Source organism: Globicephala melas, chromosome 11 (assembly GCF_963455315.2).
Source record: "Globicephala melas chromosome 11, mGloMel1.2, whole genome shotgun sequence".
Taxonomy (NCBI): Eukaryota; Metazoa; Chordata; class Mammalia; order Artiodactyla; family Delphinidae; genus Globicephala; species Globicephala melas.
Window position 1 is genome coordinate 82,605,318 of NC_083324.2, and position 27,668 is coordinate 82,632,985.

At 44.8% G+C, this 27,668-nt stretch overlaps 2 protein-coding genes across 13 annotated transcripts in view; one reads left to right on the top strand and one right to left on the bottom strand.

Moving 5' to 3' along the window:
- The window catches only part of CARMIL1 (capping protein regulator and myosin 1 linker 1), a 316,706-nt gene extending 294,713 nt beyond the window's left edge, over positions 1-21,993 (bottom strand). For 11 of the 12 annotated variants that reach the window (XM_060307233.1, XM_030881247.2, XM_030881244.2 and 8 more), the window contains exons 1-2: positions 21,807-21,993; positions 17,626-17,723 (exon numbers count right to left, since the gene is read on the bottom strand). In XM_060307233.1, the coding sequence (XP_060163216.1) occupies positions 17,626-17,723; positions 21,807-21,846 (138 nt within the window). In that variant the 5' untranslated portion in view covers positions 21,847-21,993. Of the gene's footprint in view, positions 1-17,625; positions 17,724-18,153; positions 18,268-21,806 lie in introns of those variants that run through there. The other variant, XM_060307232.1, reaches the window with a different exon arrangement.
- LOC115866076 (cytidine monophosphate-N-acetylneuraminic acid hydroxylase) overlaps positions 1-27,668 on the top strand; it is a 265,229-nt gene that overhangs the window by 82,852 nt on the left and 154,709 nt on the right. The window lies entirely within an intron of this gene.

Consider the following 27,668-nt stretch of genomic DNA (forward strand, 5'->3'; position numbering starts at 1 on the left):
CTCACTAGATAAAATTCAAGAGCTCAAAGTTGAGACTGCGAGCAATGCTGAAAGAGCAGGTTGCATTAGGGAAGCAAGAGTGGGAAGCAACTCCCTAGTCAACTTGCCACTTGTTTTAACTACTTAGCAAAATGAATGTCAGTAGATGTACAATAATACTACTTTGAGGAAAGCTCCACAGTTTACCTTGGGGGCGGGAGGTGCGGAACTAGTAAGTTATCTTACCTTTTGAAAAGCAAAGAAAGAAGGAATCTCAAAGGGAAGAACTCTTCATGCATTATTAACTGAATGAACTGGGCCCTCTTCTAAAATACTAAAAGCTCTACTTCCCACTTACTCTCACAGTATTCCTAGAAGGAAGCTTTTCCATCCCCACACTATTAACTAAAACAGCAGACTAAGGACTTTTTTTTTTTTTTTTGCTGTGCCCCGGCATGCGGGATCCTAGTTCCCCAACCAGGGATCGAACCCACACCCCCTGCATTGGAAGCTTGGAGTCTTAACCACTGGACCACCAGGGAAGTCTCCTAAGTATGTTTTCAAAAGCCTTAGCACTAACCCTCAGGTCTTCCGATTCCCAAGTCCCCCCAAGGAGAATGGCTCTGTAAGTGCCCCTACATCTTTCCCCAACTAGACAGACACACAATGCCTGTCGTTCTCTGCCACCGGGGAGCAGGGGGAGAATTCTGCTCAGAGTAAGATTCAGAAGTGCCAAAATCCAACCCTGATAAACATGTGCGACAAAGCTTCTCACATCTCTACGGGAACTCAAAGCAGCAAACGCGCTGCTGTAGGCCAAAGGGCCAGACTTCCCAATGGGATTTTAACCTCATCAAAGTAATAAAGTGTATTCAATCCTAAAACACAAGCCAGTCCATACCAGCAGTGTGAGACTCAAGAGTTCCCAGCAACTGCTCTGTCCTAGCCTCACTAATAGAAGTTTTCAGTTTTTAACAGTATACTTGCAATAGTTAATAAGCCCTAACTAACAAAAATTATTTGACACATGAGGAGTGAAAGCTCTGAATCCTGGAATCTTAGATCAAAGGATGCATTTTCCTACTTGAATGTCCTTTAGGACATCCCAGTTATGAGGTCAAGCAATCCACACTTGAACTTGTCCAGTTCCAGGGAACTCAAGCTTCCACCCCCCACACAAATCAGCAAATTCTATTACAGGACGGCTCTGGCTGTTGGGGAGATTTTGAGTTTCAAGACAATCCTCAGGCCCTGGTAGTTTTTATCCATTGCTCCCCGTTGGGGACTATAGACAATAAATCCACACCCTCTCCTCTGTGACGGCCCCTCCCATATGTGAGGGCCGCTCAGCACCGCGAGAAGGCAACTCGTAACATAAACTGCACACAATCTGTGAGATGAGTATAGGTAAGGAAACTTTCCCCGCCCCATTTCTCAAAACTTGTCTTAAAGCAGAGTATTCTGAAATTACCCTAAACATTTATAATAAGAAGACTGACATCCAACCCAACTTCTCCTCCTCAGATCAGACCCAATGGAAGAGATTCCTGAAAAAAAGGTTTCTTCTTTGACTTTAACTCGATCAATTCCCAAGGCACTGCCTTCTTCCTTCCAGAGTTCCTTTACTCACAGGTGGCATGAAGTAATTATTTGATAAATGAAACATTTCAATAATCTTCCTAAAATAGGATGGACGAGTGTGTCTTCTTGACATATTTTTTCCCGCATCGGCTAATTTGTAAAGCATCAGAAGCAGATCACGACAACAGTCCAAAGGGACGTGCGAATTCTAACACAGAGGTCCTTTGTGTAAAAGATAAAACACTGAAATAAGTAAGTTGTCAGCCTTTCTCTGAGTTCCTTGGAACCCTGCTGCCCTATGAGATGTTAATCGGTGCTTTATGACATGTACAATGTATATTAGTAAGAACGCTAAAGGTTCTGAGAATAGAGAAAGGAGAAACCTGTTTAGGTTTGGGAAACACAGGGTCGAAGTCCTTGGGCAGCAGCACTTTGCTGCCAGCACATCTTATTCGTATCTTGGGAGCAGGATCTCTTCTCCACTTTAGGAAACACAGGCGTGGAGCTACACAAGGTTTATATGTTAAAATGGGTTGCTAGTGGAACCAATAGGAAATGAGATGCTTTCTTGGCTTTTCCAACAACTGTAGGTGAACTTTCAGATGTCAGTTCTACGTGTTTAAAAATAATAAAATCACACATTATGATTTTATCACACAAAAGCAATGAAGTGTCGTCTCTGAAAGCCTAAGAAAAGAAATCCTTTCATTGACTCGGCATAACTCTCATGATGGAAAGAAAGACTATCTTTCCAGGCAAAGGAGGACCCAGTAACCAGCAAAAAGTTGAAAGGACATCCAATTTCTCTCCCATGTAATTGATGAAACCAAGCCTTCACAAACAGGAAATAAATCACTCTCTCTGACATGATATGCAGGAAGGGAAACGAGAAGTGACTCGTTTGCACAAAGGTTCACATTCCTGAGACAGTGGCACAAACACTGCACAGTACCGCAGCAGGGAGACGTGACCACCTTTCTTTCGAAGCATCCCATAATCTCCTGGGTTAGGAACTGGCCGTAATGGGAAGCTGAGCTCAAGTGAACTAGTCAGGGAGCACTTCATGGCTTTGTGGACTGCACTCATCATTCTGACCAAAGTAGAGTCCAGTCCAAGGGTCTGCAGCTGGACATTCTCGCCCACTTACTGCTTCACTGTTATTGGTCCCTGCGTCCCGCACAGGGCTAAATTAAAGATGCACTACGTCAGATAAGGCTGCTGAGTAAAGAGACTTAACCAGGTCCCTGAGAAAACCAGTTTGGGCTTGAAATTTGTACTCCAGGCCTGGGTCCTTTACTAGCCAACTATTCTGTGTCTACCATGAAAAGTTCACCACTAGGGGTAGAGGGCTTGGTACACAAGTACAATAAGGAAATAGCCCTAGGCTCTGGAGTAGTGGACAGTCTCCTCAAGGATACTAATTTGAGAATAGGAGAACTCTGATTATGTTGTTGGTCGGGCCCCAAATCTTTTAAGCAGGACTTGAAAATAACCACTGGCCCACATTCCCAGACTCTATTACCCTAATGAACTCAGCCAACTTTCCAATGTAAAATATTCTGTATCTCCACTCACTCCTCTCCAGAGGGATTCGTGTGAAGGAATCCAATAGATTTGCTACATGAAGGTACTCATATTCTTTCCCAGGTTGTAATGGAAAAGAGAGGGAGGGAGGGATGACTGCACGGATGAGGGAAGTACTAATGAACTATATAGGGCTGATGTCAATAGTTCATACCGGAAAGAAATTTCTGTAGGCCCACTGAATTTTTAGAAAACGATACACAAGGTTAATTTCAACATTCTACTGCCGCTGTTTCCACTGGTGTTTTGTTTGTTTGTTTGTTCTAAGGGTCTAACTCTTAGCACATCCCTCAAAAGAGATGGTACTGAGATGCCTTCACAGGAAATACTAGGAGAAAATGTTATTGGAGTCAAAGCAATAGATCTTTGGAATGACTACGGTGAGCTGGCCTCTTTGGTCTGCTCTAAGGAAGTGAAGCCCGGCTTGAGGTTTCCTGAAATGTGCTCTACGCAGGTTTCTTTGGGGCAAGTCAATACAACATGCTGAAACGAACAGCGTCCATTGCCCATTCTTTCCTGTAATGTTAACTTCAGTGGCCTCTGAGAGTGTTTTTAAATAAAGAGGCGGGGCTACCCAGGTGTTTCTGAGGCACAGACAGCCTGAGAGGCTCTGCTTTAAGGAAGCAGCGTGCCATGAAGCCAGTCTGCAGAGACCACCTGGTCTTCCAATCTAAGTATGGATTTGTTGGGCCCATTCAGGTGGCAAGGAATAGACATACACTGAAGCCAACTCGGTGAATGATGGTCTACCATGAGGATACCTAGAGAAGGAAGCAAGACTGGAATCCCTATCGGCCCAGTTGGGCCTCCTAGAAAACTGAAAACTACTCTTCCAAGATACGGTCAATAGTTTGATTCACTCAACTTTTGGAACCATCCTCCAAAAGCAGCCATCCAGGGCTCTGTCCCCCTCTTCCCACTGTTCTTACTACAACTGGCTTGTTAACAGCCTCTTCACGCTCTGTGGCTTCTGCCTGTATCGGGGCTTTTACTGCCTCGTGCCTTCTACTTTCTTCCGCATCGCTCTCCATGTCTCAGACTCCCAAGAGGAAGAATCTCTGTCTCATACAGATCAGCCCTGTGGGGCACAGCTGGGAAGTATAGGCTGTTGGTTGGCCTACAGAGGCTTATCTTGGCGGTCATAACCACCCCTAGTTCAGAGATGCTGAGGAAAGGAAACCCCCAAAAGGAAGTTGTGGATGTCACAGACTCTCAGAGGGGACCAGTATGACCAGCAGACACCTGGCATGACCTGCCTAGTAAAAGACACTCCCCTAAGCAGATTTCAAAGTTCTGTATGTGGCGGGTTACGACTATTTCTCAATAAGGCTTATTCTACAGGCATCTAGTTGGAGCTTACTTAAGACTCTAACTCAGTGTTACTCAAATTTCAGTGTGCATCAGAATCACCTGAAGGGCTTGTTAAAACGGATTGCAGGCCCTACTCCCAGAGTCTCTGATTCAGTAGCTCTGGATGTGATGCCTATGAATTTGCATTTCTTTTTTGTTTTTTGGTTTTTTTTTTGCGTTACGCGGGCCTCTCACTGTTGTGGCCTCTCCCGTTGCGGAGCACAGGCTCCGGACGCGCAGACCCAGCAGCCATGGCTCACGGGCCCAGCCGCTCCGCGGCATGTGGGATCTTCCCGGACCGGGGCACGAACCTGTGTCCCCTGCATCGGCAGGTGGACTCTCAACCACTGCGCCACCAGGGAAGCCCTGAATTTGCATTTCTAACAGGTTCCCAGGTGATGCTAAAGTTGCTGTTCTCAGGATCGCACATTGAGAACCACTGGCCAAATCAATGGTTTTAAGACCAGGTATCTTAAAACAAGACAAACTTCTATTTGCTGCCATCTGTTATTTTTGTTACATACAGATATAGGGATCTAAGTACTTCAAAAATAAGTATTTTAAAGTGCCTATGGATTTTTAATTAAATTAACCAAAGCTATATTACAGAACATACATTTTCAGCCTTCGATATAACTTTATAAGCTAAGTATGACAAGGTATGCATTTGTTCTCTGACATTTGGGGACCCGCTGATCTAAACCAGTGGTTCTCAACTGGGGTCAATTCTGCCACCCAGCGAACATCTGACAACGTCTGGAAACATTTGTATTTGTCAGAACCGGGAGAAGGGAGGGCTGCTGCTGGCGTCCAGTGAGTAGAGGCAGGGATGCTAGTAAAACACACAGTAACGCACAGGTAGCCCCTGACACCAAAGAATTATTGGGTGCAAAATCAATAGCAGTGCTGCGGCTAAGAAATGCCGCTCTAACACTTATTTAGAAAGTGAGAATCCAGCATGGCCAGGAGTCCTCAATGGTGGAAAAGCAGAGCTACACGAGCCCATGAACGCAAATAAATCCCCTGGCATCAAACAAGAGCCATCATAACCGAAACCCAAGAGGAAGCAATCGGAGTGAGGTACCACGAACAGGTGGCAGGACCCGTGGGAGCCCCACGAGGATGAACAGGGGCCAACTACTGATTTTTGGCTTTTTTGAGATCTGACTTGAAAGTGAAAGCGGAACTCGAGTATATTTCTGAATACATCGGGATCTGCAGGGAAAAGGAGGCATAAATGTACCCACAGAAAATGCACAGTCCTGTCTTCAGAGACATATATCTCAACAATGTACATACCTAAACCCTTTCTTAAAGAAAGATTTTTTCCAAAATCCACGTACCCTCTTTAAGACCAGCAGAGTGAAAAAAAGATCCTAAACCCATTTGTGGAGACAGCCGATACTGGATTCAAGAGCTCTGACCAGAGAAAACATCAAAACAGGTATCTTGCACAGAGCCAGGAAAAGATGCAAAGTAGAAGTGCTTCTCTGGGGACTTACCTGATGGTGCAGTGGTTAAGAGGTTAAGAATCCACCTGCCAATGCAGGGAACACGGGTTCGAGCCCTGGTCTGGAAAGATCCCACATGCCACAGAGCAACTAAGCCTGTGTGCGCCACAACTACTGAGCCTACGCTCTAGAGCGCAAGCCACAACTACTGAGCCTGTGTGCCGCAACTACTGAAGCCCGTGCGCCTAGAGCCCGTGCTCCGCGACAAGAGAAACCACCGCAACGAGAAACCCACATACCGCAATGAAGAGTAGCTCCCCGCTCCCCGCAACTAAGGAAAGCCCGCGCCCAGCAATGAGGACCCAACACAGACAAAAATAAATAAATAAATTTATTTTTAAAGAAAAGAAGTACTTCTTTGGGGCTATTCAGATAATATATATCCAAGTAATCTATGACTATGGACACATAACCAGATTCTCATATCAGAGCATTCAGCACAGTTCACTGCAACACCCCTCACAACAGTAACCATAACTAAGACTTGAGGACTTACTCTATGCCAGACACTATTTAAAATATTTTATATGGAATGTCTCATTTAATTTTCAAAACAAATCTAAAGGTAGGTTCTATTATTATAATACCCATTCTATGGATGAAAAAAGTGAGGCACCGAGAGGTTACATAACTTGCCCATAGTTAGTAGTTTTAGGATTCTAACCCAGGCACACTGATCCCATAACACAGAGGAAGCCTCTAAGAGAGTGGGAAGTATAAAATGTCTGCAAAGATATTTAAAAAGAAAAAAAAAAAGCCATCCCTGAATTTCAGGCTAACTATACCACAAGCATGACTCTCCAGAATATGAAAGTATGGAGCCCTACTCCGATGGGTAGAGAAACTGTTTATTCCCAGAGAACACAGAGCCTGCCAAAAAGGACCCGAGTGTGAAGGCTTCCTGCACACACAGCATTGCTGACAACACTTGTTCAGTTCCACGGACAACCTGCGCGTATCTGATGTAAAGACAGACGCTTCATTAAGTCTCTGCAGTGAGAACTCTCAAACGGGAGGATGCTTAAGAAACTCTAAGTGACAAAGTGCTAACAGCCTCTCCTTTGCTCCAGTTGCTCTGTTAAGAAGCAACACTGGACAGGAAGGATTGGACCGACTTCTTGCATCCAGGCCTTGTGGAGAAAGAGGAATATTGACAGAGAGACCTACCATATTTCTTGCAGAGACCACTTAGAGGACTGTAAACTGATGGAGGGTTAAGGGCTACTGGAGCTTCAGAAGTTTGTTTTCTAGAGAGAACTGTTGAAACGGAAACCGAACTTCACAGGTAACTCACCAATGATAAATTTTGAGGGGGTAAAAGTTCTGATAAGGAATACGACACCCAGGAGATTGCGATGGAGACAGCCGCACAAGCCGAGTGCCCAATGAACTAAGCCTTTCCCTGCAGGCTGGTTCTGATTTCCATCAGCACAGGCAGTGCCCCTGATTCAGTGAACTAAGTTGTACAAAAAGTTTCCCCAGACTGCAACATTTTTGCTACCCCAAGGATGCAGGCGAAAATAGAAACCGGCTCCTGGAGACTTAAAGGAAAAAGGGCTGAAATGTTCCAAGTGCCAAAATGATCTGTCCAAGAACCACAAGTACTTCTCTCCAGGTCTCGGTTTCATTCTCATGCCTAGGAGGGATGATCCAATCTTCTTTTGGCTGCCAGTGACAACCGATTTCAGACAGATGAATTCAGGAAACCGAAAATGCCCACTGGTAACACCTAACCAACCAGCTGGACTTCACCAGCCATATTTTAGCTCAGATTCACCAGGAGAGTGTTGCTGGGCTCCTCAGGCCTGGGAGTCAGGAATCAAACTGCAGAGAAACTGTCTTAAAAGAGACTTTGCAAGACTTCGGAAATCTCAGTAACTTCCCTACTTCTGGTTCTATTTTTTCCCTTGTCTGTTCCACACTGGGACTGAGAATGTAACTCTGAAAATGGAAGGGGTCCTACGTGCTTGTTTTCTGACGAACCTCATCCCACCTGCCAGTCTTGGAAAGAAAGATAACCACAGGCAACAGGGTACCCAAGGGCAGCACTGAAAGGAGAGAAATGCAGGCTGAACACTCGAGGGACTCACCAAGGAAGACGGGGCTGCAGGAGGAGCTGCTCGTGGGAGGAGAGCCCAAGGGTCCTCGTGACCTGGACACACCCCCTCAGGGGTGGGAAGACAGGGAAAGGGTGAGGTAGTGGGAAGAGAAGCAAGAACTACTCTGCAGGTGTAGGTGGGGTGGGGAAGGACCATGCCACTTAAGAGATGGATGTTAGCTACACAGGTGAAGTCAATTGCCTTCAGAACTGCCTGAGAGAAAAAGCAATGTCTCCTTTCCTTATGATACTAAAATATCTTCTGAGACACCAGACGAGCTGTACATGCACACTGGCTTAGGGTTCTTCTTAGCTACACTTCATCCAATGAAAGTGCCATGGGCCTTATCAGTTGCACATCTGCTCAACTACCATTTACCAGAGCCTCAAGGACCCAAGGTAAGAAAGTCTTGAGACCAGAGCAAAGACCAAAGATCTAAATTGTATAATGCAGTCTCACATCGAGCTGGGGTGCAGCCACGAAAAAGCTGTGGCTGATTCAGCAGGAGCCAGGGCCGAGCAAGACCCGGGACTCCAGAACCCACCGGCAAACACCAGAGCCACAGGACTCCTTGCCTGCAAATATACTCCAGTAGAAGACAATGTCGCATCCACCCAGGCAGACTTAAAAGGGCCCTAAACTGCAAGGACAAAGTTTGCCTTGGGAGCTAGTGTCCAAGGAGTCCTTGCCTAAGAAATATAAGGACCTGAAAAAAGAGAACCAGCCATTCTGCTAAGCAGACCTTTCTAAAGACAATAAAATTAATGAGGTGGGGGAATTATTCTCTATTGAGACGTCCTGAATAACAATCAGGTGAAAAATACATCCTTTAAAAAGTCTGTCAGGCAGCAATTCCACTGCCAGGAATTTATCCAAGAAAAATAAAAGTGAGGATGTGTCACTTATAAGGCAAAATACTGGAAGGAACCTAACTATCTGATTATAAGTGTTAGATAAATTATGGTATGCTTCTCAAGTGGGCTAATAGAGTGCCAGGCAGAAATTCAAAACATTATATATATAATATATATATAATATATATATTATATATATGTATTATATATTATATGTATTTTATATAATATATATATAATTGTCATGGAAAGCTTTGACCTCAAAAAGTAAAATTTAAAAGTAGGTTACAAGATAGGATTCAGGATTCCATTTTAAAAACATCATATAGTTTATGTATGTTAGCATAGAAAAATTTTTTCCAATGATTACATCCAAATTGATAGGACTAGATGATGCTTCAGTTTTACTATCTTATATTTTATAACTTTTTAGTAATGCAAATAGCATAGATACTTTCAAAATTTTAAAAACAAGAAGAAAACTTTTTTTTTTTTTTTAAGAAGAAAACTTTTACTTGGCCAGAGCAACGTGCAGCTGGTACTCTTCACTTGGCCGACTGCACCCACATCCATGTTTCCTACAGAGTCTGGAGAACAGATTCTGTGATGCCACACACTGCATTCCCCCCTTCAAGTGGCACAATCCACAAAAGCCCATTAAAGACTCTGAGAAAGTCTGTTTAATTCAGTTTTTAACAGTGTTTGCCAAACATTTGTAATCCCAAAACACCTACAGCTTAAAAGGCTCACTGGTAAAGTAGGATGGGTCCAAAGCAAGGCGATCAGAACAGTGAAAAGTCTGAAAGCAATGTCCTCCAAGGATTAAGATTTGTAGGAAGTGAGCATGTTTCGCCTGAGGACTAAAAGACCAAGGAAAAACATAACTGTCCTCAAATACCTGACCCGCACTCATGTAGGAGGGAGCAAAATTGTCCTATGATGTTCCAGTAGCCTACATTACAGTGAATTCAGAGAAGTTACTGAGAAGCAGGTTCCAGCCTGAACTAAGAAAGGGCTTTCTGGGATTCTTGCTTTTCCCATCACCAGAAACACTGAAGCAGAAAGTGGATACTCAGCTATCAGGGATGCTACAGAAGCAACTTCTCATAGGCTAGAGTGCATGGTTAGATGGCTACCAAGAGTCCTCCAGCCTCAAGATCTTCTGGGCAGCAATCAAGGGGGGCCAGGGCTGAAGAAACTTCCCCAGAGTCAGCTTAAGCCAATCTGTCCACACCAGATCCTGTCTGGAGGACACGCCTACTCATCCCAGTCGATGCCCGTAAATGTCTCCTGAGACCCCAAAGCCCAGGGATCAGCAGGAATGGACACACCTGCCTCCTCAGTGGGAACTCAGCACATTCATCCCAAACCCTTGCCACAGGCTGGAGATGCTCTAAGCACAGTTCAGGGCATTTGTACAGCCCTGCTTCTACTTCTAAGAAGACTTGCTGTGCACCCAGTGTGTCTAAAGAGACAAAGATACCTGCTGGCAAAGGTTCATCGAGAGATAATGTTTTCAAAAAAGAAAAATTCTCTCCCAAACAACCAAGATGAAGGAAAGGACCCAGTGGGTGAAAGTGAACAGACTTTTATGTAAACACACACACACCCACACACACCCCACCCCAAGCATCCTTCCTTCCTCCCTTTATTGTACCCCTCTTTTCTCAAAGAGTTGGGGAAAGTGATAGAGAGAGAGAGAGACAGACAGACAGAGACAGAGAGAGAGAGAGAGAGAGAGAGAGAAATAGGGCACAGGAAGATTTAGAAACAATAGGCCCCATATATACCAATCCAAATCCTGTATTCTGTTCAAAGACAACAAGCTTTTTAGAAAGGGGGAGAGTTCTATCCTTCATCAGATTTTAGTTGCATTTTCAATCTACTTTAACAAAAGATATTAACAGCGTTTCTAATGAAATGAAACATAAAGGTGTTACAGTAACCTTTCACCAAAGCCTTTCTGTTTTGTTTTCTCTGTACCTATTTTACGACTATGAAAAATGAGTTCTTCCAATTCATGGCATATTCTAGTTAGATTTCCCGGGTCCTCCTTGTCCAAAATGCCCCCTTCCCAGGGTGCCTAAATCCCAGAGGCTGGAAAGGACTATCTTTTTAAGAACAATGAAAAGTTACACCAAGGCTGGTGTATGTTCAATAGCTTCTTGCCCAAGGTCATTTGACTCACCTAACCCAACTACAGAAGAAACTGGGGCAGATGAGAAAGTAGAATGTAAATGCAGCTCAGGTAACAAGTTCAAGTTGGCCAGAACTGTCTCCTGGAAACATGTGCCCAGAGCCATAGCCTGCCTCCAACCCCTACCCAGAGGTCAGCGGGAGCTGACTCCAGTTCTGAGTTGGGGAAAATTCTGAAGTACTCAAATACGGATTATTTTATTTTGAGTTTCCCAGAACTTCTGCCAGGACCCTTGGCAACAATGTGTGCTCTCTGATACCTACGCCTGAAGATTGTTTCAATGTTGTTGCTGTTTTCTAAAGCTCAATTTTCTCGTCATGTAACTTCACCCAGGCGCTTTGAAAATTACCTATGCACTGAATTGTAAGTGATCCTTAAAAGTTGAGGCTCCTACAGTTCCACAAAGAGAACTGTTCAAATTACCCAACAACTGGTACAAGCCTCCTGCAGAGGGAAGTAAACCCGGAGGCCTAGAACAACGATTTTCCAATAGCATTCTTCGGAAGCCACTGCAATCTACAAACATCTGATGTGGATTTCATTCTTACTTCTATTCTAACTGCTGGGACAAAACACAAACACATGATTTGATGTTACACCAAATTTAACTTACTGGAGATAACAATGAGGTAAGCTTTGCTGTCAGGATACCCCACTTTTGTGCAGAACTCAGGATAAAGTGTCTCCTGACATCTCTATTTCCTTGGAAAGCATCCCGAGGTTGCAAAAGTAGCTATTTTAAAAACTGTGACATTTGTACTACTTAAAGGGTAAATAGGGAGTCTCTCTATACTAAGGAGCCAAAACCAAATCCAATCTCCCCTCTATTTCTAAGTTATGTTCATCAAAACAGCCTCACACACATCACTGATTGGGTTTATACTAATATTTTGGATTTTAACTATAAATTTGCAAAACACACTTACACTCCTAAAATAGCACTATTTTATTGGTCCCATGGAAAATTATGTGTTTTAAAAGGGTACAACTGATTTTTTTTAAAAAAAAGTCTAGAAACCATCGGCTACGGTTGATGTCACCTGAAAGTAGCTGCAAAATGTAATTTCCAAAGTGAATATTTGTCTGAGAAGTGACTGTGCCGTGGGTCGTGCTGCTGAATCAAGTTAGGTATGAGAGACAGGGGAATTAGGAAAATATTAAACAGACTAGCCACAAAAAAAGAGCATGGCCTCGTGTAAAAGAACAACGCTTTCCGTATCAGAGACTGAGGTTTAAACTAATTCCTGATCATGTGGGCCAGATGCTTACAAAACTTTTAGGTGAGAGATATTCCCTTTTTAATGCATTTTTAAAAAATAAACAGGTAGGAGTAGAGTTTATATTTTAATGAAAGACAGCACTGCCACCAAAATATTTTAAGGATACATGTTACCCCAAATAACGTTCTTTTACTTTTCCTCGTCTTAAAGTTAACTTAGTTATTCCAATCAAGCCGAATCCAGGTGCTCAAAAGTTATAAATAAATAGCCAAACAAGAGAAAATACATTAAAGAGATTCAGGTTAACTTTTCAAAAGAAAATAAATGAAGGATGGATCAAGTGTTTTCAAGGGAACCGGTGAACAAACTGACATGGTTACATTTACATGCCATTCCTCGACATGCTCAGTCTAATAAGAGAGTCCTGCTTCTGCCCCCTTTTAAGAGGGATGTGGAAGAACAAAGGGTTGGCAAAGATGATTGAACCCAAATTCCAAAGTGAAACAGAAAAAACAAAGCTGAGACCAGGAACAGATCTACACAATTCAGAGGCACTGTTCTGGAGAGAGAGACACATTCCTCTCCCGCAGACAAGCAACAGCAGAAGCGTGGGTGGAGGACCTTGCTTTCCCCTGACAACATTTTTCTTTCAACCATTAGTCCTCAAAAAAAAAAAAAAAAAAAAGGCCAGGCAATACCAAATTGCCTGGATCACACATGCATTGCTGGTAGGACTACACAATGATTCAGCCATTCTGGAAAATGGAAAATGACGGCTTCTAAAAAAAAAGGCAATTCCTATACAAACCCACAATTATACTCTTTGGCATTTCAAAGGGAGAAATGGAGATTTATTTTCACACCAAAATCTATAAACGGGCTTCCCTGGTGGCGCAGTGGTTGAGTCTGCCTGCCGATGCAGGGTACACAGGTTCGTGCCCTGGTCTGGGAAGATCTCACATGCTGCGGAGCGGCTGGGCCCGTAAGCCATGGCCGCTGAGCCTGCGCGTCCGGAGCCTGTGCTCCGCAACGGGAGAGGCCACAACAGTGAGAGGCCAGCGTACCGCAAAAAAAAAAAAAAGAAAAAAGAAGTCCAGGTACTACAAAACTTGGGTGGAGATTCAAGTGGCAAATGGGAGGAAGGACTGAGAGTCTAGGGAACACAATCTCTTCCTGATGACATCCCCTAAAGACAACAGAGAAAGGCCGTACAGCAAAGGATGACATGGTGCCAGTGTGTGGCTTGCGGCAGACCTGCCCACAACTTAGATAAAAGGTACAGGCCGGGGACTTCCCTGGTGGTCCGGTGGTTAAGACTCCGTGCTCCCACTGCAGGGGGCACGGGTTCGAGCCCTAGTTGGGGAACTAAGATCCCACATGCCGAGCAGCACGGCCAAAAAAAAAGTCCCCAAAACGTACAGGCCAAAGAACTGTCCGCCAGGAGGACACTCCAATGACAGAGAGCCTGTTCCAGTCTGTTCCATGCTCCCTTTAACTGTTCCCAAAGGCACCAGCTTGGACCTGTTCCATCCCAGTTTCCCAAACTATGGTCAGTAGGGTCTCTGGCCGTATAAGTTTGAGAAAGACAGTATACTTCCGCTCATTCTGAGAAATCTACTACACACAAAGGTGTACTAAAGGCTCTGAATCAAAGCCATGCAGTGAAGACGCTGGTTTATCTTTGTTTACCACTTGACTGTCAAACTTGGTTTCCCCCCGAACATCGATTTCTGATTTCACTAGCCCAGCACATACCTTAGGAATTTGGGATCTCATCAGTTGCACTCCATCCAGCTTAAAAGGTACCATAAACTATAAGTAATTATTGGCCTTAGAGTGAACTAAGCTCAATCCCTCAATAAAGGCAGTGAATACCTGGGCATGGAAAGAACAGGCATTTTCTGTGCCACGGAAAAAACAGAATGCACAACCCTTCGGTTCCTTCTGCTTTATCATCTGTTGGGTGTTCATCATGTACTAGGCACTGTGCTAAGCAGTGTTAAGATACATCCCAGTTAATCTACAAAGAAACCATGTACAAATAGAAGGTCTGTTTCGTTATCATTAGAGAAAGGAATTGAGGCTGAACAACGTTATCAAGTGGCTAGGCTGCAGTGTGAACTGGGCATGACTCAAGGTCCAAGGCCTTAACCGCTGAGTCCTACTGCCTCCCTAAAAGAGGGGAGGATAAAGTTCATGTGATGGTCATGAGAAACAGGTGGTAGGAAGAGACCTGTTGAACCCGTCCCAACTTTCACCTGATCCCAATTGCAAGAAAAAGAATCAGCTTTAAGCCCAGCCATTCTCCACCCGTACCCCTCGCTCCAGCTGTACTTAGTATTTGCCTTTAACGTGCTAAGCTCTCTCTGGCTTCCAGGCATATTCTGTTTCCTTTGTCTATAACATGTCTCTGCTCTCTTCCCTTAGTAACTCTTATTCATCCATTGGGTGTCCGTTTACCTTTGCCTTCTTTCTGGAAGTCTTCCCTGACCCTCAGGCCTGAGTCAGGGGTTCCTCCCATGTGCCCCCGATCATCTTGCTCACAGCACACCTCACAGCTCTGCCTCTAGAGATGTTTACCTCCCAACTCGACTCTGAGCTCTGAATCCCATGAAGTCAGAATCTACGTCCATCTTGTACATCTGGCACATGGGAGAGTCTCAACAAGGGTAGAACCAAGCAATGTACAATGTTATCCATCAATCAGTCAAATCCACACAAGGGAGCACTAATCCTTCTAAAGTCCAAATCTTCCTGAAAGTTTGCAACCACTGAACAAGCCAAAGGATATTTTCTTTCTATTTTGAGCATAATGGGGAAGTGGACAGGCTCTGAGTGAGACAGATCTGGGTTCATTCAACTCCCGGCTCTGTCATTCATTAGTTGGATGACCTGAAACAAGTTCCTTTAGCCTCTCCAAATCTCAGTTCCCCCAAATACAGATGTAAATAGTGCCTACCTCAGAGGGCTGCTGCTGGAGCGAATACGGCAATGCATAATCAAGTGTCCAACAGAGCCTGCTGAATGAACATCAGCTCTTAGGACCATGAGAAGGAAGATGAAGATAAACCCTCTACAAAAGATAAGCTAGAAATAGCATAAAGTCTCAAAGTGTGAAAAGAAGGAACCAAGTCCTATATAACACACTCTCAGCTTTATAAGGAAGGATACTAAGAGCATGCGGGGCAGGGGGGGTGGGGCGGGGCACTTAGGGAAAAGGAACAAGAAATAAAAATCAGAACAGAAATACTGATTTAAGCCAATTCAGGTATACCCTATTTTACTGAACTGACAGCCAAAAGAAAGTCAGAAATGCAAATTATAAGGAAATTCCCAATGTTTTAATTTAAGTAAATGAATTTCTCTGAATTCAGAAACTCGAAAATCAAAGACTTAAAAAGGTTAATTCGTAGACCATCCTGCTCAAACCTGAAGCTTGTCAAACCTTGAATATTTCTATTAACAATTCCTGCCCCTGCAAGTAAGGAACAGGCAAGACAAGTTTACCCCAAGCCACTAGAAACTGCTCAGATTCCAGATTTGGGGAGATAAATGCTTAAATTCAAATACATTTGTAATTTGGTTACAACCTTAATCAACTCCAGCTGACGTTAAGAGCCCCACCCCCCCACCCCCCGACAACATCTTAACAGTAAGTACCAATCATAACTATTCTTTAATGGTGCCAACTTTATGACACTGGACATGTAAATTTGTCTTTGCAGTTTTAACTTTGCCAATTTTACTCATGGCATGGGTTTATGAATACTACTTTGATGAATAGTGTCCATACCAAATAACACCACATACCATGTTAGACTGTTGCAGGAAACCTACTTGATATTTAAATTGTATAAAGGTGAATCCGTCTTGTGAAGATTTACTGTAAACGTATAAAACAACAAATGGCAGAAACAAAATTTCTTCTCTGCACTACCACTGCCAAAACATACCTCTATCCTGTGGCTGAACAACAATAAGTAAAACATACTTTAAGGAAATTTACTCTTTATTAAAACTAAATAAAGCAGAATGATGACACCCATCATTTCTGCTATTGGTAACCTTAATGCTGCAGTCTGTGTGAACACATTTCATTGCAGGGCAAAAGTCACTCAATCACGTTTTTCCACTTCAATTTCTCTGCCATCCTGATTTGTACACAGAGAGATAGAAGTCATCCATCAATAGCACAATCTTCCATCCACAGGGGAAGGCAGTCAGATACTTTAAAAGATTCTCAAGACAGATGGTATCAGAAAGATACTTCAAACTCTGTGGCAACTTCAACTGAAGAAACAGAATATTAAAAATATTCTCTTTTAATGACATATGCTTGGGATTTATTTTAAAATACTCCAGAAGTGTGAGGCGGGGGAAACGGTGATGAGATAAAACAATATTGTCAAAATGCTGAAAACTGTTGAAGCTGGATGAAAGGTATATAAAGTTCAATACACTGTTCTCTACTTTTGCATATGTTTAAAATTTTCTAATGGTAAAAAGATGAAACCGAATATTTTCTCCAACAAAAACACAAACAAGGTATATTTACCTAAGCTTAAATTAAGGTTTGCCACAGTTTCAACACAGAAACCACTAAAACACCACAAAAGGCTTTTCACCTCTCTAAAGGTACAACTCAGGCACTGACAACTCCCTAGCAATCCTGTGCTCAACAAGGGCCAGTCCCTCAGCCCCCCAGCAACTCTTCTCACAAGCTAGAGGGAGGAGCCGGCATTTCCCTCCCAAACACCAAAACCAATTTAAAAAGACAAATGTTTTCTTCGCCTTCTCAAACCATCACCCAGAGATGGCTGCCGATATAACATTTGAGAAAATTTAATAATTATACTGACATAGGAGGAGTTTAAAAATTTCATCTCAAGTCCTCACAAATAACATCAGATAATCAGACACAACAAAGATAATAAGCAAGCTCCCTTTAACATCCAACTTTGAATAACTTGAAAACGGTCTCTAGGAGATGACCTAGATGTGGGTGACTTTTTACAACATTAAGACAGACAATTTTTAAAAACTTCAGTCTCTAAAATTTAAATTAACCCTACTTTTAACTTTCAGTGGACAAATATTCCAACTAACCTAGGACAAAATGGGCATCAGAACTTTCGAACAAAATATAAAACACAGAACCAGTGCTGCATGAAAACTAGGCAATCAAAACAATAGAGGGGAAAAACATTTTTACTTCCCAACTTTGTTTTTAAGAAAAACGTTAATACTTACCAGCACTTTGTTTTCAACTTTGTCTCCCTTCACTTCCAACTTTACTTTCTTCTTCAATGCAATCTTTATCTTTCTGCCAATAACATCCTTTATGCTTTCTGAAAGAAAGGAATACTTTTGTTATATTCTTTTATTAATAAGAGAAAAGCATTGGGGAGGACAGCATTTGAAGGAGCATTTTTGGTTGTTTTTATTTTTTATTGTCTTTTTTCTTTTTAGTTTTCTTTTTTGTTTGTTTGTTTGTTGTTGTTGCTTGTTTTAACAAGCCTGATAGTTACTGGTCACCAAGTATTCGATGAACGCCTACTTTGTGCCTTGGACCGTGTGCTCAGATGCTGAGGCAAATATAAAAGCATATGATATAATACCAGTCCATGCAAGGCATGATATAATCTTGCTGGGCAAAGAGGACAAGCACACACAAAGAAAAAAAAAAGCAGCAAAGTCAGGCAGTAGCATAGAGCACTATATTGCAGGCAGGCAGACCATAAGCACAACAGGAATTTATAAAATCCCTTGGCTGGTTACCTCTGGCCCCCAGCAGATCTGTGTTCATGACAGTGCCATATACGTATTATCATTTTCCAGGAGTGCCTTGACATGAAGGTTGGGAAATATGGCAAAGAACCAGAACCGGCCCAAACAATTCAGTCAGGGTGCTCCTGGCCATCTGTCCTTTCAAAATCTTCATACCACCGCATCCCTGAAGAGTGGTCAAAGGCAGAATTGAGAGAGAAGGGGAGAGTTGAAAAGTTGGATGGTAGCGGGAAGGCCCTTCTGGGACTCCCGTGAGGACCCCAAACTGAACAGGTCCCAAATCAAAGTCACTATTTTCCCTGCTCCTCCTCTGGCCCTTAATGAAGTTAGAAATCTTGTTTATCTCCAACTCCATTCTCTCAGGGAGCCAGTCACCTCCTCTCCTAGGACCACCTCCTAACAGCTCCTGACCCGTGGACTTGATCCTGCATTCAGGGCCTCAGAATCTCTCACCGAGACTAAGCCTACCACCTCCAACCTATCAGCCCCTGTACCACACCTCCCCCAGAACTAAAGCGACCCTTCCAAAGCCACAGATCTGATCGTGTCCCTCTTGCTCTATGAGTCACAGTCATTTTTGAATGAACCCAAACCTTGCAGCAGGCCACTCAAGGCCTTTCACACTTTTCCAGCTTAACTTCTCAGCACACACCCACTTATCTCTATCCTCTCTATCCTTTACACCCCTAGGATCCTGTATATATTATTCTCTTTCCTGGGCTGCACTTTCCTTATTCTCCTGCTGGTTAGATTCTACCTTCCTTCAAAACATAGCAAACTCCTTTATACTCCCACCACTCTGAAATGTGTATTATAATCATTTTGGTTTATTCATATATTCAACAAATATACCTAGTGTGCCAACTACTCTACTAGATGCCGGGCTAGAGATGACCCCTGCCTTCCACAAGTGCTTACCATCTAGTGGATGATTGTAAGCCACTAGATGGAATGACGTCACTCGATGAATCTGCACTCACTACCGTGAGATCATGGACAAGAAGATACATGAAGGTTTCAGGGAGGAGGGGACCCTTGAGCTGAAGCTTGAAGGAGGAGGAAATAGACCACTGGTTTCCAAAGCACAGTGCACAATACAATCCATTGGGGTGCAGGAAGAAAACAGAATTTACTTCTATTTGCAATGTGTTTCAGTTTATGTTTTAGATTACACACACTAAATGAAGTATGCATGCAGCTTAACAAATAAATATATGCTTACTAAGGGGTGATCAAAATATTCTTATTGGAAACCCACCACAAAGAGTTTAGAGCCACTCAGATAAGAAGAGTGAAGGAGGGGAGGATAGGGCAGTGCCAGCAAAGAGAAGGGCATGGGAACAAGAAAAAGTACAGTTTGTCCAGGGAACAGCAATGAGGTGGAATGTTGGCCGGGGTGTGGGGGACAGGTCGGGGAGCTCATTACACAGGGAGTTCTCTAAGCAGCTCCTATCTTATCAGAACTCAAAACGGGTACAGGCTGCTCGTCCCTCCCCTAAAAAGAACTGTGGGAAATGAGCATCTGAAAGTGATTTAAGAATACATACACAAAGAAAAAGATGGGAAAGTTATATACCCATAGGTCAAAAGTAGCTATCTTGGAGTGGTAACATGGGTGGCATATATTCTCATTCTTCTCTGCATTTAAATTTTTTAAATAAAAAGCCTGTATTACGTTAATAATCAGAAAGATACACAACACATTTTTTAAATGCCTTGGGGGATTAGCTTCAGGGACTATATTGAAGTTTTCACGTGGTTGCCATTTTGAACTGATGAGAGCAGAACTCCTGCAAGCACTTGAAATTAGAGACTAAAGCAGATGCAGGAATTTCCCCTAGCCCAGGCCAATTAGACCATTTAAAGGCCCAGAAAAATCATATTGGGCCTATCACAAAAACATTTGTCCTTTGTTTGAAAGATATGTGAGATGGGCAGGACTCGATAAACACAAAAATTCCATTTCTAGATAAGGGTTAAATTCAACTTTTAAAATATACCAAAGGATTTATTTTGAGGACCATCAATATAAACCAGGTACCTTATTTCCATCCTATCCTTCATCGCCCTTTTTCCTGGGTAATTACCTAAACTTTTCACCACCAGGCTCAAGGACAACTAATTAAAAACTCTGCCACCTTCTTTAGTTATCCTTATCTCCTGGCCAGTGAGGCAAACCCGCCCCTAAATTCTCTTTCTCAGGACCTCTGGAGGCATCTTCAGAGGTTCTGGGTGTTTGTTTCCTTCCTGGAAGGGCGTTGGAAAGATCTCAGCCTCCCAGAACTGGATGGACCACTCACTCCCAGTGGACTCTACAGGGTTGGGGAGAGAAGAGGCATGATTGGGGGGGAAGGGGGGGTAGACTTAATACCCTAAATTTGGTAGTTAGGTTTATTTTAATTCAACAAAAAGCAGAAGCTTCTATCTTCCCATACAAGGCTAGCAACAGCTTCTTTACATCTAGTTTCACCTGCTGAGCTAACAGTCACTAATGCAAGAGCACACACAAACTCCTCCAAAGTATTACTGCTAGAAGGTGAAACAGAGGGGCAAATTCCTCAGATGCAGATGAATGGGCGGTTAGAACTCTTGTCATCACCGATTAAACGTCTTTCTGAGCTGTAGGCTGTGTAGTGTGCCAAGGATGGGACAGTAAGGAATACAGGTCACTGGGGCTCAAAACACACACGCACACAGAAACACATACCTGTTACAATACAACATGCTACACACACACGCGCGCTTAAACGCTTGGTTTTTCCGAACACTCTTCCCCCCAAACCTCATTTGAGCTCTGCCATTTTAACCATCCACTTAATTAAGTTAAACCCCAAACAAAATATTCACCACTCCCCCAAAAAGAACCCTCAAGGGACTCAAACAATGGGTCACCTTGCATAGGGTACCACACACAGGTTCCCTAAGAGATCCGGGATGGGGAGAATCGGTAGGTTAATCATTACTGAAATAAGGTTTTTATCATTAACCCTCAAATTTCCTGGCCCGAGTTTGCGTCAGTCCTGTACCCTTTCGCTCCCAGTTCGCTAGGCGAAGCCACGCCTTGCTAGGCTCAGTCATTATACCGGACTAGCGCCCCCCTCCCCCAAGTCTGTACGTCACAGGGGCACCTCCCGCCGGTTATTTCCTGGGGTCAGGGTGGTCCTGGCACGTGCCGGAGGCGACCCACTGTGCGCTCGCCAGCCGTCCCGGTGCTGGGCTTTCCCGGACTTCCCGAGTTGAGGACACTGGGCTGGGCGCTGGGAAGGATTCTCCTCGCTTCCAGAACTCCCCAGACCCTGGCAGACCGCCCCCTTCCTCCGCCAACCTGGACCCCCGGTCGTGGCGGAAGGAGGCGCCTGGGGGTGTCCCAGCGGCGCAGCAGAGTGCGCTCCCGGGTCTCCCCGATTCCTCCCCGCGCCGGCCCTCTCGGGACTCGGCTTTGCAAGCGGTCAGATGGGAACAAACTTCCCCGGCGCCCCCCAGCGACCCTACCCGACACCACCCGACCACCCCAGGGGCGCCGGGACTTCGCGGGACGCACGGGAGGCAGAGGTGGGAAGGGCGGGGGAGGTGAGGGGGACGCAGAGGGGGAGGTGAAGGGGACGCAGAGGCAGAAGGAAAATCAACCACAGCGCGACTCTTACCTATCAATTCCCTGGGCACCTCAGAGCTCTCCTCGGTCATGGTGGCCTTCTAGGTGCGGGGGTGCTGCAGGTCCAAACTCTGATTTACAGCTCCCCACCCTAACCCTGAACCCCTCAATTCTTAGAGGCAGATGCAGCTTGCAAATGGGAATAGGCAAGAAAGCGGGGGCGGAGATAGAATTTGCCGCGCCCCCGCCCCACCGAAAAAAAAAAGAGTTGCAAATCCGAGGTGGGTTTGCGGCTGCTGGCTACATGACGCCTCCTTGCAGTTCCTGGCGGCGGAACGGAGACCCGGCAAGATTGGGAGCGGCGCGGGGCGGCTGCGGCTCGCGGCTCCCGGCGGCGCTGCTCCGGCTGCTGGCAGCTCCCGCCCGGTTCCGGCGTCGCACCTACGGCCCTAGGTGAAGGCGGAAGGCGTGGGGAGAGGCGGGGAGGAGCGGCGCGGGGCGGGCGGGGGACTAGGGTTTCCTCGCGCTCCTGCCGGGCTTCATCGGGGCGGGGGCAGCTTCGGCGCTCCTCCTCCAGCTTTTCCCCTCCTCCTCCTCCTCCTGCTCTCCTCCTCCAGCGTTTCCTCCTCACCTCGCGAGACCCGGCCTCCCGCGCCCAGGCTCACGTTCCCCGGCGTGGGCGCCCAGCCCGGAGGCACGCGGCGCGGGGCGGCGGCGGGCACGGTGCCCCTCCTGGCAGCCTCCCTCCCGAACCGCCGAAGCCCTGCGTCTGGAGAGGGGGCGAGAGAGCCCGGGAGCCATCTGCTGGCTGCTGGGGAGGACAGCCGGGTGGGCCTCGGCTGCCCGATTCCCCGTCCCCACCTCCCGGCGGGCCGAGGGCGCCAGGGGATGGGAGGCTGCAGGCTCGCGCAGATTCCGCAGACCAGTCTGCACGGAAACCGGGTCTTTCTGGGAGACCTTCTGCGCTCTTTCCTTTTTCATCCCTCCCTGTGACTGCTGACGTTTCCTCAACGTTATTAATTTTCCATTTCTGGGGAGCAGGAGCTAGACGAAACCTGTAAACACTAACCATATGGTAAAAAAACACTTTTTTGTATGCTCAGCGGGCGCGCCGCCGCCGCCGTTTCCCATCTCAGACACTCGAAGTGGGAGAGCGCCCGGAAAATGCCTTTCACCCGCTGCGGAACCTCCTTTAATCCCAGCGCATATTCGGGCAGCTGAGCGTAATTCACAAAGGCCAGAATAAGCCTGCTGATAGGTCTGACTGACCTGGCCCAACTCCCTCCGACTTTCCCTGGGCTCCACCCCCGGAGAGACAACTTCTGGGCAACTTCTCGCCTCAACTGCTGCATCAGTGCCTGGCGGCTGGGAATGCCTGTCGAATCAGGTTCTGTTTCTAAAGGACGGAAGGAGGGGAGGGAGAAAAGGAAAGGGAATCCTACGCGTTGATGGTCTAGTTTTAAACACTGCCGTCGACCTTGGATCCCCAAGAATCATCTTCAGTCTCTCCGCCAGGCGTTACCGTTAAGGCATTTACCAATCTGGCCCCTTCGCACTCTTACAACCTGACTCTCCAAAACTATTTGCTATTTGCTTTTCCCTTCCTTTTAAGGGTATCTGATTCTTACCTATGCTTTCAATTCCAGCCCAATGTGTACCTTCTTTGTGAAGATTTTCCAGGGTTTTTCAGATCACTGTGATCCCTCTCTTCAAAACCGCTAGAATATATTGCCTGAAACACTATTTTCCAAGCCCAACCACACAGTGCCTTGTTTCATTACTTGTGTATTTGTATAGTTTTACTACTTAACTCTTGCTTTGTTCCCTGAGTTTGTGTCTGCCCAACTAGACTGTGGGCGATTTAAGGGCGAGAGTTTATCTCAGACTTTTGAACCTCTTCAGCAGATTTGTGCAAAATAGGTGTTCCGTAAACATTTGTTAATTTATTGGTTTTAGAGCTTTGGACCTCAGACTCCCTACTGTTTCTCAGATGTTGGCGATTCATTGAAGATAGACCTGTCCTTTACGCATTAAATATCTTTTTATGCAATAAATGGAAATTAACATCTCAAAACCATCTTCCATTCAACTGTGTGTGTTAAGAGGATTTTTCTGGCACTTACCAATGAAGTTTCAGAAATTGCCCTGAAGGTTCCACACCATGTGGTAACTCGTGAAAATAAAGACAAAACTTTTTTTCCCCCTTGGCCTGGGGTGGTCAGAAGAATAAAGAACAGGCTGTATGGCATTCCTGTAATTCAGTGCTCCCTGGTGCCTTTTAAAGGAAGCTGGGGTTTCAATGAAGAATCAAGTTTTTTCACTGGAGCAGGATCCTGATTGACTCCTACACCTCTGAAGGCATGGATTCAAATGAATCTCCTATATTAATGCTCAAAAATGACTGATTTTGGAAATGAAAATCATTTCCTTCTTGGGAGCAAAACTCAAGTATGTTTCAGAATAGCAAGCAGAGAACTCAAAGGAGCACTGTTTATAACACTGTAAACCCCAACAAGTGGTAAATGTCCCCAGCACAGGACAACCGAGGAGTCAGCTTAGAGAATGCATTTTGAATTCTGAAATGTGCACTTGTTGACTGGAATCTGCCCACCCCCTCCAATGCTGCAGTCTTTCCTCAGCATCTCTGCCCTCCAACTTCCATGCTTTTAAGTTTACCCCTGCCATTGTGCTCTTGATTAAGAGAGTGATTAAACCACTACCTGAAACTAATTGCCACTATAAATGTGATTACCTACAGCTTCATCTAACATGTATATATGTGGCTTTAAGTCTTATAACTAGCTCTGATGAACTGAAACCTATTAGTCAGAAAGGAAGAGAAAACCGGCTTTTCAGGGAATATCTACTGCACCTGAACTTTTAAAATGTTAAACACAATCGCAACAAATTTAACACATACCCAGAAACAAAATTATTTTGGAAAACTATACATGGACTTTTATTTTTAGTTCCAAGGTATACATTCATATCTCTATGTATATTCATATCTCTATTGTATATTTTGTAGTGCATTATGGTGAGAAAATGTGCTCTTAATTTAAAAATCTGCTGAAAATACTTAAGTCCCAAACCGTATCATATAGGGACTTCCCTGGTGGTGCAGTGGATAGGAGTCTGCACTCCCAATGCAGGGGGCCTGGGTTCGATCTCTGGTCAGGGAACTAGATCCCACATGCATGCTGCAACTAAGACCCAGTGCAAACAAATAAAAGTTATTTTAAAAAAGAACCATATCGTATAATGATTAAACCCATGGAGACAAAATAAAAATTAAGAAATCAGCAAGCTAACAACAGTAAAAAAAAAAAAATTCCACTGTTTACCCAAATCCATTTCTGATCTTGCCTACTGCCTTAAGAACTGGTTTTAAAACTGGAAGATATTCAGTTATGTGGGAACCAATGACATTTCCACTCCCCAAGTAGTGACTTGCAGACTAACTTCCCACCCTTAGCAACTACTGTCGGTCTGGGGTCTGCTTAATGAGGTGTGTGTTTCTCAGCTGGGTTAATTAGACCTTTCAGGGAAAGTACACAATGAAATACTAAGCTTATAAACACCTCTAGGAAAAAATTAGTTTATCTCTGATTAGAAGACAGTGAGAGGTAAATGTCTATTGGACAATATGCCTTTAAAGTATTTACAAGTGATATTATATTAGATTTGCTTGAAAAATAATCCATGGGAGAGGAGGGTGTTTGTGGAGTGGGGTGAGGGACTGAGTAGGGATACACATGAAACAAGAGGGGCCCTGTACTGATTTTTGTTGTAGCTGGATAATGGGGTACATGGGAATTCATTGCTCTCACGTTTAAGTGTGTTTGAAATTTTCAGTCATCATCATAATCAGAGCAAATCCTCAACAGATATGACCAAGAGATGAGGAAAGTCAACTCAGTCATTAATGCAGAAAGTATCTATTTGAGTGTGCCATTATCAGAGGTCATAGTACAATTGTTTTCCATATTCAGAACACTTGAACAGAGCACTTCAACAGATGCGATAGTGCTGTGATTCAAAGAAGCAATTGTGGGCTTCCCTGGTGGTGCAGTGGTTGAGAGTCCGCCTGCCGATACAGGGGACACGGGTTCGTGCCCCGGTCCGGGAGGATCCCACATGTCGCGGAGCGGCTGGGCCCGTGAGCCATGGCCGCTGAGCCTGCGTGTTTGGAGCCTGTGCTCCGCAATGGGAGAGACCACAATAGTGAGAGGCCTGAGAGGCCTGCGTACCACAAAAAAAAAAGAAAAAAAGAAGCAATTGTTTTCACTTTAATGATAATGAAATCAGAATGCATTTCATAATTGTTGTAGACAATTAACATCATGCTTCTCATACCCCACCCCCAACACAAATACAAAATCTGCTATCAGATCACGGGTGCATCTAACAACTGATGACCTCTGACAAATAAGGAGATAAGGATTTAGCATATTTGAGTTACCCAGTGACCCCTTAGGTTAAAAGGTGTACTTACTATAACTTTATCACAACTGGGCATAAGTTCAGATTTGTGGGGTAACTTGCTCAAAGTTGCAAGGGTTGAACCTAGATTTGAGATCTCCAGGCCAAAGTTCATTTTACTACGCCACTTCACCAGCCCCTTGGTCTGTATTCCATGGAAAGTGTAAAGATAGCCAAGGTTGGGCTCCACCCACCCACAAGGAGCTCCACCTCTAGAAGGAAAATTAAGGTGACCTTCGATTGCCCTGCAACTAGTCCGGTGCTGACCCCGCAGTAGGTGGCGAGCTAGTTAAATCTAACTGAGCAATTTTAGAAAACAATAAGATAAATGAAAAATGTGCAGGACTTCCCTGGTGGCGCAGTGGTTAAGAATCCACCTGCCAATGTGGGGGACATGGGTTCGATACCTGGTCAGGGAAGATGCCACATGCTGGGGAGCAACTAAGCCCGTGAGCTTCAACTACTGAAGCCCGCACACTCTAGGGCCTGCGTGCAACAAGTGCAGCCACTGCGAGTGATGAGAAGCCTGCCCCCGCTCGCTGCAACTAGAGACAGCCTACACGCAGCAACGAAGACCCAATGCAGCCAAAAAAGAAAAAGAAAAATGTGCTAGTTAGGTGCAAAATGATGTGTTCAGTATATGCTGTAGAAATTCATGGAGGTGGTGGGGAGAGAGCGCTAAAAGGAGGAGAGGTGTTTGATAATGTCACTGACTATTCGCCAGAGGATATAGTGGTGAATTACACAGACGCTTCATGGAACCCCAAGAAACAGTCTGGGGGGCGGGGGCGGGGAGAGACAGAGAGAGAGGCAATTACTATAAGTGCGGATGTGGAGAAAAACAGAATTATGGAAATGAGAGGGCTGGGGGGGGAGGAGAGAAAGGGAGTGAAAATGTTCCTGGTAGCAGGAACAGCATGTGTACAGGCCAGAAGACAAGATAAAAACGTTGAGAAACTGAAATAAATTCAGTGGTTTTTTTGGCTGCGTGGGGTCTTACTTGCGGCAAGTGGGCTCTTTGTTGCGGCGCGTGGGCTTCTCTCTAGTTGTGGTGCACAGGCTCCAGAGCACAGGGGCTCTGTAGTTGGCAGCATGCAGGCTCTCTAGTTGAGGTGCGCAGGCTTAGTTGCCCCAGGGCATGTGGAATCTTAGTTCCCTGACCAGGGATGTGAACCCTCATCCCCTGCATTGTAAGGCAGATTCAGTTACCACTGGGCCTCCAGGGAAGTCCCAATTCAGTGGGTTTTAATCAATAGAGATGGAGTAGGAACAGAAGCTTAAAAAAAAAAAAAAAGGACCGTACCATGCAGGACTTCATGAACCACTAAATGAGCTTGAATTTCCCAAAGAGCAAAGGGCAATTCTTGAGAGATTTTGAGTAAGGCAGTATCACACCAGATTTTCCTGTTTAGAAAGATTACATAGTTGGAAT